Genomic DNA, 12,544 nt, shown 5'->3' on the forward strand with positions numbered 1-12,544 from the left:
AAGAATGGATAAATAAAATGTGGTACATATACACAATGGAATACTACTCAGCAGAGAAAAACAATGACATCATAAGGTTTGCAGGCAAATGAATGGATCTAGAAAAAAATCATCCTGAGTGAGGTAACCCAGACTCAGAAAGACAAACATGGTATGTACTCACTCATAGGAGGATACTAGATGTAAAACAAAGATGACTAGACTGCTACTCAAAACTCCAGGGAGGCTACCTGGAAAACAGGACCCTAAGAAAGACACAGGGATCGCCCAATGACAGAGAAATGGAATGAGATCTACATGAACAACATGGACGTGATTGAGGTAATAAAGGGCAAGGGTCGAGGGAAAGAGAGCTTGGGGGAACGGGAGATCCCAGCTGGATCAAGAACAGAGAGGGAGAACAAGGAATAAGAGACCATGATAAATGAAGACCACATGAGAATAGGAAGAAACAAAGTGGTAGAGAGGTCCACAGAAATCCACAAAGATACCCCCACAACAGACTGCTGGCAATGGTCGAGAGACAGTCCAAACTGACCTACTCTGGTTATAGGATGGCCAAACACCCTAATTGTCATGCTAGAAACCCCATCCAATGACTGAGGGAAGCAGATGCAGAGATCCACGGCCAGGCCCCAGGTGGAGCTCCAGGACTCCATCCAGTTGGCGAGAAAGAGGGGGGTTTGTATGAGTGAGAATTGTTGAGACCAAGGTTGGAAAAAGCACAGGGACAAATAACCAAACAAATGGAAACACATGAACTATGAACCAATAGCTGAGGAGCCCCCAACTGGATCAGGTCCTCTGGATAAGTGAGACAGTTGATTAGCTTGATCTGTTTGGGAGGCACCCAGGCAGTGAGACCAGGACCTGTCCTCAGTGCATGTGCTGGCTGTTTGGAACCTGGGACTTATACAGGGACACTTGGCTCAGCCTGGGAGGAGGGGACTGGACCTGCCTGGACTGAATCTACCAAGTTGAACTCAATCCTCAGGGCAGTCTTTGCCATGGAGGAGATGGGAATGGAAGGTAGGCTGGGAGGAAGGTGGGGGGAGAGGGGGCAGAACAAGGGAATCCGTGGCTGATATGTAAAATTAAATTAAATTATAAAATAAAATTTAAAAAAATGAAATAAAAAATTATCTTGAATCTTAAAAACAAAAGAAGGCGGTTTTAAGTCTCAGCCCTTAGCTACTGCTCTGACCTCTTGGGCTTTTAACTCTGCATTTGGCTCTGTCTTTCTTATTTAGTAAGACTGTTACATCTACAGGAGGGAAAAATGTTGTAATTATCTCAAAAATTAAAAAATTAAATTATTTTAAATAAGGCTGAGCAAGCCATGAGGAGCAAGCCAGCAAGCAGCACTCTTCCATGGCCTCTGCATCAGCTTCTGCCTCCAGTTGCTCACCTGGTTTGAGTTCCTTCCTTGGCTTTCCTTGATGGACTGCAATTTAAGATATGTTAGCCAAATAAACCTTTCCTTGCCCCCCAAATAAACTGTTCTGAAAAAGGCAAGATAAAAAGAAATTAAAAGTATACAAATAGTAAAAGAAGTCATACTATTGTCATCCTCATATGATATATTATACATTAGATATGTCAAAATTCCACCAGAAAACTTCTAGAAATGATGAACAAACTCAGCAAGATGGCAGAATACAGAATCAGCTTGCACAAATCAATTCCTTTTCTATATATCACCAATAAAAATACAGAGAAGATCATGGACACTATCATCCCATTCACAACAGCCCTAAAGAAAATAAACTATCTAGGAATAAACCTGGAGGTGAAGTATCTTTACAATGAAAAATTTACATTTCTGAAGAAAGAGATGGAAAAAGACACTAGAAAATGGAAAAACACCCTATACTCATAGATTAATATTGTAAAAATATAGCCATTCTAACAAAAGCCATTTACAGATTCAATGCATAATTCCCAATCAAAATCCCAATCTCATTTGTCACAGAAATAGAAAAAGTTATCCTGAAATTACTATGGAACCACAAAAGACCCCAGACAGTCAAAACAATCCTTAGCAAAAAGAACAACACTGGAGAGATTGCCATTCCAGATCTCAAAATATACTACAGGACCATAGTCATAAAAGAACTTATGGCACTGGCAAAAACCAAACATGTAGATCAATGGGACAAAATTGAAGTCACAAACATGAGTACAGAAAACTTCAGCAACTTAATATTTGACAAAGGTGGCAAAAACATATGTTGGAAAAAAGGAAAACATCTTCAACAAATGATACTGGAAAAATTCGAATTCCACATGCAGAAGAATGAAATTAGACCCGTGTCTATCACCTTGTACAAAAAGTAACTGTAAACGGATCCAAGACCTAAACCTAAAACCTCAAACACTGAAACTGCTAGAAGAAAACATGTGCAGTACCTAAACCATATAGGTGTAGGAAAGGACTTCCTGAATAGGACTCCATTTGTCTAAAAATTAAGGCCAACAATTGACAAGCGGGACGTAATAAAACTTAAAAGCTTCTGTACAGCTAAAGAAACAACCATCTGGGTGAAGAAGAGGCCCACAGAATTGATTGAAAAGAATCTTTGCCATCTATATATCTGACAGAGGATTAATATCCAGAATATATTAAGAACTCGAAAAAACAAAGGGTCAAAACCACAAATGGCCCATTCATACAAAATGATCCTGGGATCTGAACAGAGAGTTCTTAAAAGAAGGGGGAAATGACCAAAATAATATTTCTAAAGATGGTCATCACCCCAACAACTAGGGAAATACAAATCAAAACGACTTTCAAGTTCACCTTACCCCAGTCAGAACAGTAAAGAACAGCAAAACAACGAACAACAAATACTGGGGTGGGTGTGGAGAAAAAGGGACCACTAGATACCCACATAGTAAAAAATTAAACTAAATAGAGATCTTGAATCCTTCAAAAAATTAACTCAAAATGGATCACAGACCTAAAGGTACAAAACTCCTAAGAGATATCAGAATAAGCTAGATGACCTTACATTACATGATGAATTTTTAGACTGCAAAAGCAAGACCTATGAAAGAAAAAAATGGGGCTAGAGATGGCTCAGCAGTTAAGAGCACTGACTGCTCTTCCAAGGGACCCTAGTTCAAATCCCAGCACATATATGGTGACTTACAACCATATGTAAGTTCAATTCCAGGGGATCCCTCTTCTATACTCTGCAGGTATCAGGCATGCATATGAGACACAAACATATATGCATGCAAAACAGCCATACACAAAAAATTTAAATATTTTAAAAGAAAAAAAGATGAATTGAGCTTCAATAAAATTACAGCTCTGCTCTGCAAAAGGCACTTAGTATGGTTAATTTGCTTGTCTACTTGATTGGATCTGCGATCCAGTAAGAGTGTTCTGTGGTCATGTCTGTGACAGTATTTCATGGAAGGATTAACGGAATAGAGGAAGACCATCTTCCAAAGTGGTGACCCAGATATAAAGAGGTCTGAGGGAAAAAGCAGTGTTGCGTTTTGTCTGATTACCTTCACTACCTGCTGGTGAACACAAATATTCTGTTGCTGTTGTGCCTGCCATCCTTTGGTGACATTAGAACCCAGGTTCTTGGCCTTCAACATGGACTGAAGACCAGAAACTCTCCGGAAATTCTTCACTGCTCTATTGAGACTGCATCTAGCCTCATTGACTGAGCAGCTACTAGGTTCCCAGCCTCTCAGATGTGAACCTGAGTCACATACATTCCCTTTTAACATATACTCACCCGAATGGTTCTGTTCCTTTACAGAACCTTTACTAATATACAGTGACCTACCATCATCATCCTCTCATTTTCTACTTCATTGAGCAATTCAGCAAATTCCTTGAATGATTCCGCTGGTAAGAGAGAATAAAAATAAAGCAAATTAGTAATGAAGGAGGCAAAGATTTATGCAGCTTGAAGTAGGGACCAGTGCCTTAATCTCACAGAGGCAGTAGAGAATGACATCAACGCTAAGGTGAGCAGGAAGACAGGCTAAGTACCTACTGATTATTTCTCTTCTTTTCCTTTCCTTTTCTGCTCATCCCCAACGAGAGAATTATTTCACAATTAATATCGTATTTAATTTTCTTAGTCACAGATAAGCAAGAAACTAATTTACAAATTTGAAAAAAAACATCAGATAAGGTGTGAGATAATAAGGCTTTTAGTTTAATAAACAATATGGAGAAAGAGAAGAAACAAAAATTTTATAGAGAAGTAGGCCGGGATTGGAAGTCTTGTTCCATCACTTTCTTCCTGAGTGACTTTGTGTAAATGACTTGACCCTCAGCTTCAGCTGCCTTACCTATTAACAGGCATAATCACATCTACTTTAGTGTGTAGCGCTCTATAAGAATAAAGTTATGTTGCAAATGTGGAGTATGCATACAAAGTAGATAATACTAACATCTCTCCCCTTCTAAAGCCAATTCTGCCACTTATTGGCAGTGTGACAGCCATTCAGTTCTCCGCCCTGGATTTCAATTTCTTCATACACACAAGATAAATTAAATAGCTTTTATTGTGTCTTCAAATTCCCCAACTTCCCACCACAAGCATCAAGTACATTCTCTGAATATATGAAAGCTTGGGCAAACAAATTTGTCCATATACTTAGTTAGTTAGCTATTTAGTTTCTCACTATGTTGATGGGACTGGCTCACTAAGGCTCCTGAGTGCCAGGATTACACACAGGACTGCACTACCATATCCACCCCCTAAATTGGTGCTTTTTAAGGAAAAAGACTTCTAATAGATTCCCTCCATAATCTATTGACTATTTCAGAATATGCTATTTAATTTCCACAAAGTTGTAAATTTCAAAACTTGCTGTTATTAGTAACCTATTGTGGTCAGGAAATGTTATTTTTTTTAATTATTTGCATTTATTGAAGCCTATTTTCTGATTTAACATATGGTCACTTGAAGAATATTCTACATATGCTTGAAAAGAATAGCCTTTACACTTCTTGGGTAGAGGACAAAAGAGGGCATCGGATCCCCTGGAATTGGAATTATAGACAATTGTAAGCCACCATATGGGCAATGGTAAAGGAACCCAGGTCCTCTGGAAGAACAATAAGTGCTCTTAATCACTGAGCCATCTGCCAAGCCCTAAGTTCACTTTTCTTAACTGTCTACCATTCCCATATTCCTCTATTCAATGTTATTTAACAAAAATGAACAGACAAGTAACAAAGGTCATTTTTAATCTATAATATGCTAACTGATCCAAGACTTCAAATAGATGCCTTCAATTATTTTCCTTTCTTTTCTTCAGTGCCCTTACCCTTCGATTCATTGATCCTTGGTACTCACTGTACAAATCTGACACTGAGCCACTGTGGTGAATTTTATTTACTCTACATTTTCTTTTAAAATCCCAACTGCAGTTTCCCCTCCCTCTTCTCCTCCCATTCCTTCCCCACAATCTCCCCTGTGCTCCTTACCCCCATCCACTCCTCCTCCATTTCAGTTCAGAAAGGGGCAGGCCTCCCATGGGTGTCAACAAAACATGGCATACCAAGTTGCAATAGGACTAAGTTCCTCCCCTTGTATTAAGGCTGGGCAAGGTGATTCGGTGTAAGGAGTAAGTTCCCAATAAAATACAGATTTTTAGCTGTTTCCTTCTAAAATATTTTAAGTCTTTATATTTTCTCTATTTTGTGAGAAATTGTTCTCATCCATTCCTGTAGCTTTTTTGACACAGATTCCTTAAATTGAATATATTTTAAATAGCTAAGTAAAAGTATTTGTCAAAGAAATCAATTATCTGAGATCCCCAGAAACAGTTTCTATTAATTTTTTTTACTTTTGTTAGTGGACTGCTTTTTTGCAATTTCATCCCAGGTGTCATTTTTAATGAATATTTTAAGTAATACAATGTGGCAATTATAAAAAATCAGATCCCCTTCCTTTCCTAGCTTTGCTGCTCTTGTCATGCTATTTATTTAACGACTTCATAAAGACTATACTATGTCCAGGAAATAACATGAATCCTCTCTTTCCTTTTCAATAGTAGGGATTAAATGTAGAGCCTCGTGCATGCTAGAAATGATCTACTTCAGTTGAGCTATATCCCCAAACCATTTCTGGCTTTAACAAAAATATGGGCGACATTAAGCAAGCCAGGCTGACTTTGTATTCACTTTATAGCCCAGACAAGCCTTGAACATGTGATGTGCCTATGACTCCAAGCAACTTCAACCAGGCCTGCACCACCAGGTCCAGGTAAGAGATTCCTTTAAACCATTTAAACCAATAAGTCTCTGTGTCTGTGCTGGCTAGTCTTATGTCAGCTTGACACAGAAACTAGAGTTATCTGAAAGGAGGTAACCTCAGTTGAAAAAAATGCCCCCATAAGATCCTGCTGTAAAGCATTTTCTTTATTAGTGATTGATGTGGGATGGCCCAGAACACTGTGGGTGGTGCCACCCCTGGGCTGGTTGTCCTGGGGTCAATAAGAAAGCAGGCTGAGCAAGCCATGGGGAGCAAGCCAGTAAGCAGCACTCCTCCATGGCCTCTGCATCAGCTCCTGCCTCCAGGTTCCTGCCACGTTTGGGTTCCTGTCCTGACTTTCTTCAGTGATGAACAGCAATGTGGACGTGTAAGCTGAATAAACCCTTTCCTCTTCATCTTGCTTTTTGGTCATGGTGCTTCACTACAGCAATAGAAACCCTAAGAAAAGTTGGTACCAGGAACTTGGGTATTGCTGTGATTTGCCTGACCATGTTTTTGTTTGGAGGAATATGAAACAATTTGGAACTTTGTGCTAGAAAAACAACTGGACACTAAGCAGAGTTTAATGGGACATACTAGTAAGAGCATAGAAGACAGTGATGCTGAGGGTGATTTGAACTGTGGTCCAGAAGACATTTCAGAAAAGAATAATATTAGTATGTGGCCTAGACATCATTCTTGTGATAGTTTGGCAAAGAGTGTGACTACTTTCTGCCCTTGTCCAGAAGAATCTGTCTGAGGATAAATTAAAGAGTTATGGATTAACAGCTTTGACAGAGGAGATTTCCAGACAGCCTAGTATTGACTGTGTTGATTGGTTATTAGTGGTCATGCTTATGAAGATCTATAATGAAAAGGAAAAAGCTAAGAAAGGAAAAATACAAAATGTACAGTTTGAGGATAAAGGGGGCACCAGGACATGTAAACAGATTAAATAAAAACCTGATGCTATCAGGGAAATGCAAATCAAAACAACTCTGAGATACCAACTTACGCCTGTCAGAATGGCTAAGATCAAAAACACTGAAGACACCTTATGCTGGAGAGGATGTGGAGCTAGGGGAACTCTCCTCCACTGCTGGTGGGAATGCAAGCTTGTACAACCACTTTGGAAATCAATATGGCGCTTTCTTAGAAAATTGGGAATCCATCTCCCCCAAGATCCAGCTATACCACTCTTGGGCATATACCCAAGGAATGCTCAACCACACCATAAGAGCACTTGTTCAGCTATGTTCATATCAGCATTGTTTGTAATAGCCAGAACATGGAAACAACCTAGATGCCCTTCAACTGAAGAATGGATAAACAAAATGTGGTACATATACACAATGGAATACTACTCAGCAGAGAAAAACAATGACATCATGAGGTTTGCAGACAAATGGATGGATCTAGAAAAAAATCATCCTGAGTGAGGTAACCCAGACTCAGAAAGACAAACATGGTATGTACTCATTCATAGCAGGATACTAGATGTGGAACAAGGATGACTTGTCTGCTACTCACATCACCAGGGAGGCTACCTGGAAAACAAGACCCCAAGAAAGACACGGGGATCGCCCAATGACAGAGAAATGGAATGAGATCTACATGAACAGCCTGGACATGAGTGGGGGTAGTGAAAGGTGAGGGTCGAGGGAAAGAGAGCTTGGGAGAGGGGGAGATCCCAGCTGGATCAACAACAGAGAGGGAGAACAAGGAATAGGAGACCATGGTAAATGAAGACCACATGAGAATAGGAAGAAGCAAAGTGCTAGAGAGGCCCACAGAAATCCACAAAGATACCCACACAACAGACTCTGGCAATGGTCGAGAGACAGCCTGAACTGACCTACTCTGGTGATGGGATGGCCAAACACCCTAATTGTCGTGCTAGAAACCTCATCCAACTACTGAGGGATCTGGATGCAGAGATCCATGACTAGGCCCTGGGTGGATCTCTGGGAGTCCAATTAGTGAGAATGAGGAGGGTTTATATGAGCGAGAATTGTTGAGACCAAGGTTGGATAAAGCACAGGGACAAATAGCCAAATGAATGGAAACACATGAACTATGAACCAATGGCTGAGGGGTCACCAACTGGATCAGGCCCTCTGAGTGGGTAAGACAGTTGATTGGCCTGATCTGCTTGGGAGGCATCCAGGCAGTGGGACCGGGTCCTGTGCTCATTGCATGAGTTGACTGTTTGAAACCTGGGGTCTATGCAGGATTGCTTGGCTCGGCCTGGGAGGAGGGGACTGGACCTACCTGGACTGAGTCTACCAGGTTTATCTCAGTCTGTGGGGAAGGCTTTGCCCTGGAGGAGATGGGAATGGGGGGGGGGGGGGCTGGGAGGAAGGTGAGGGGGGTGGGAGGGGGGAGAACAAGGAAATCCGTGGCTGATATGTAGAACTGAATTGTATTGCAAAATTAAAAAAAAAAAAAACCTGATGCTAAATGGAATAAAGGGAGTGGTGACCTCAGAGCAGGACTCCACCCAGCTAAGCTTCCAATTTGTGAAAAGGAAGTAAAGAACAGCTTAGGACCAGGAGTGATGGTGCACACTTCTAATCCCAGCACCTGGAAGACAGAAGCTGAGAGATTTCTGAGTTCAAGGTCAGCCTGGTCTATAGAGCAAGTCCCATGACAGCAAGCTTAGGCAGTGAATGAAACCACTCAAAACATAAAGCTGGTGGAAATGTATTTGAACAAGGGGGCCATGTTCCAGTCCCATCAAGCAGCAGAACTGGGTAACTTCAGTCAAGTGGTTCTGGTTTTAGAGTCAAGAATACAAGAAAAAAACATGGAATCTCCCTCCATGGCTCAGAAAACTTCTGAGGCCAGGCATGTGTCAGGAGTGTCCCTGAATGGAAGTCCAGAGAGACCATTGTGCAAAACTGTGAAGGTGAAGCCTGGATTGCCTTGAAGACCCGAAGATGTTGGAGATGCCGGAGCCATGGGATACCTGCCAAGGACAGCTGCTAACAGGGAATGTAACCAGCCCAAGAGAAAGAAGTGTGTTGTAGTCAACAAAGCTGAAAGGAATTGGAGATCTGAAGAGTCTTTTGACATTAGATATGGAGATGCAAAGTTTGGAGTTTGCCCAGCTGGTTTTTGGTCTTGCTTTGGTCCAGTATTTCCTTACTCTGCTCCCTTCCCTCCATTTTGGAATGGTAATGTATTTCCTGTGCCATTATATGTTGGAAGTATGTGATCTGCTTTTTGATTTTGATTTTACAGGGGATTACACTTATGAGATTGCATGAGTCTCTGAAGAGACTTTGGACTTTGGAATTTTAAACAGTGCTGATACTGTTATAGACTATGGGGAGTTTTGAAGTTGGACTAAATGCATTTTGCATTGTGATATGACTACAGGCCTATAAGGACCAGTGAGTGGAACATGGTGATTTGAATGAAAATGGCCCCCATAGGGAGTGGCACTATTAGGAGGTATGGCCTTGTTGGAGTAGGTGTGGCCTTGTTGGAGGAAGTGTGTCACCAAGAGTGGGCTTTAAGGTTTCAGAATCTCAAACCAGGCCCAGTGGTTCTCTCTCTCTGATGCCTGCCAGCCGATGTAGAAATCTGGATTCCTTCTCCAGCACAATGTCTGTCTATAAGCTGCGATGCTTCCCATCATGATGATAATGGACCTCTGAAACTGTAAGCCAGACCCAATTAAATGCATTCCTTATTAAGAGTTGCTACGGCTGTGGTGTCTCTACACAGCAGTAGAAACCCTAACTAAGACAGTTTTGAACTATTATGTATGTATTTGAGGGTGTGCCTTCAACAACACTTAGCCAGGCAATTTACAATTCTATTCTAGCCTTCAATTGCTTCTTTCCCAAAGAAAAGTCATCTAGAAGTTCAGGAACAGAGTGTTCTCAGTTCTTTTCTAGCTAAGCACTAACACTGGGCATGTACAAAGCTCTATACATGCGCACGACCTAGAGGTCCAGGAATATGCCACAGCTTTCCAGAGCTCTCAAAGGTGCTTATTCTCCTTTTACCTTTAATGAATACTGTCCAGAAATTTGTTTGCTCTTTATTCTTTCTGCTGCCTGCAGTAACTGGAGTCCTAAACAACTACCATTGAGTATTTTCTTTTTATGTTCATTAAAAAATTAGTAATACATATTTTGACCACATTTCTTCCCTCCCGGATCCTCCCACCGTCCCTGATCCTCCCAACCTCCCTACCCACCCAGTTGTATTTTTAAAATGCTCTGGAAAAAAAGAACTTTGAAACAAGCAAGCTCTGACTCATTTCAAATAAGACAAACTGTAGAAGCCATAATTCCCAGAACTGGGGAAATTGAAAAATCATTCTGCTTTCTCAAATGGCTACAAAAATAGTGGTTTTCACGTGTTCTAGGATTATGCAATTCGTTTTCAAAGTTATCGCAGAGCATTTTTTTTTAAGGCAGTAGGAACACACACCAAGATAAAAGTTCATTGCGGTTTCATATATTAACCCATTTTTTTTTTAAAGTAAGTATGCTTTATTTGGGGCTGCATTCATTTGGATAAAGTTCTGAGTTAATGAAAAGTTGATGATGAAAGTGTTTCTCAGTGCATTTGCTGCTTTTGTAGAAGATCATGTTTTGACAGTGACGTCTCCACCAGTGCTACTGAGGCAACGTGATCAGAGATTTTAAAGATCACACTGAATCTAGGTTTTATATATTGTAGGCAAGTACTCTACCACAAGCTAGCTACATCTTCTGCCCAATCCTTACTTTCTTTTATGATTTGTTTGGTTTTGTGTTTTTTGAAAAAAAACTATCTCACCCTGAAGCCCAGGTTGTCCTAAAACTTGATGTAATCCTTCTGACTCAATCTGACTCAATTGTACTTGGATTACAAATATGTATTACCATATTCAGCTTGCTCCCTCCTTTCTCTTGGAGAGGGGGTCTCCTGTATCCTATGCTGGCCTTGAACTCACTATATAGACAAGGATAGCCTTCAACTCCTGATCTCCTGCCTCCATATCCCAAGTGCTAGTAATATAAACATGCATTTATCACACCAGGCTCTCGATCTTTACTTTCAATTAATAAGGCATTCAATAATTTTAAATTAATTTAAAGTTAAGTTGCTGAGTCAGGAAAAACCTAACTGGGCATGGTAGAACAGGCCTATCATCACTGGGGAGACAGGATTGCAATTTTGAGGAAGGTGTAAGCTATGTGAGCACAAGGTCCCAGAAAGAAATTGCCCCTTCAATTGAACTTTCTGAAAGACTGATTCACTGATGAGAACTTCAATGATGGTGCAGAGTTGAGAATAGTGGCAAGTTCAGAGCCAAATTATCTTGGACTAGCATTAGCCCTCTTCATGGCCATAAGTTGTATTTCTCTGTGCCTGACCTAACAGCTTTGTGAGCATTAGGTAAATCAATGGTAGAGAAAGAGTTCTCATTTTCTAACCATCCACAGAGGCAAGGATACCATCAGACAGCATCTCAGGCCTAGAAGAAACATGCTATCACCTTGCTTTAACCCACCTACCTAATACTTTCACCAATGAAGATGTCTTGATTCATGACTTTCTTTCTTCTATTACTATAAAACCTTCCTGAAATTGCTTCCATATTGGGAAACAGAAACCAGAGTAACCTAAATCTATGTTCCCAGGCTGTGATCACTCATATCTGGTTCTAAAATAAACTATTTCTTATCCACCTTGAGGTAAGAGTTATGGGTTTTATTAACCATCTATTCTTTACTTCATTCCTTCCTTCCTTTCCTTTCTTTCTTCTTTCTTTCTTTTCTTTCCTTCCTTCCTTCTTTCTTTCTTTTCTTTCCTTCCTTCCTTCTTTCTTTCTTTTCTTTCCTTCCTTCCTTCTTTCTTTCTTTCTTGTTTTCATCGACAACTACATAGTGAGTTAGTTACTCACCTGAACTAAACAGTGAGGTGCCGTCTCAGATGAATAAATACTTTTAAAAGAAGTTCACTGCTCTCTGTCTGGCCTACAAAACCTTCTATAAATTTATTTGTTGAAAGTGGATTCCAAGATCTTACTGAGACATACAGTATGAGGCAAGAAATACTTAGCGAAGTCAAGACAGTATCTGCATTCTAGATATTCACTATCCCAAAGTCTCCTAGTTCTACCAACCATCTCTCTTACTCCAAGTCACTCATTTCATTCTTTTTATTTTGAATGACAAGGTCTTACTATGTATCTTAGGCTAGGCTTGAACTCACTATATAGTCCAGGCTTGTAGACCTACAATAATAATAATAATAATCCTGCCGTAGCTTTCTGGATGCTGGGATTATAGGTGGCTACCAGCAGG

General features: G+C 40.4%; 1 protein-coding gene across 2 annotated transcripts in view; it reads right to left on the reverse strand.

Annotated features, from left to right (window-relative positions):
• The window catches only part of Ophn1 (oligophrenin 1), a 358,580-nt gene that overhangs the window by 219,682 nt on the left and 126,354 nt on the right, over positions 1-12,544 (reverse strand). For both annotated transcript variants that reach the window (XM_052733231.1, XM_052733226.1), the window contains exon 4: positions 3,807-3,868. In XM_052733231.1, coding sequence (XP_052589191.1) covers positions 3,807-3,868 — 62 coding nt within the window. The remainder of the gene's footprint in view (positions 1-3,806; positions 3,869-12,544) is intronic.

The sequence above is a fragment of the Peromyscus californicus genome, unplaced genomic scaffold (genome assembly GCF_007827085.1).
Source record: "Peromyscus californicus insignis strain IS unplaced genomic scaffold, ASM782708v3 Scaffold_10__1_contigs__length_136768540, whole genome shotgun sequence".
Classification (NCBI taxonomy): domain Eukaryota; kingdom Metazoa; phylum Chordata; class Mammalia; order Rodentia; family Cricetidae; genus Peromyscus; species Peromyscus californicus.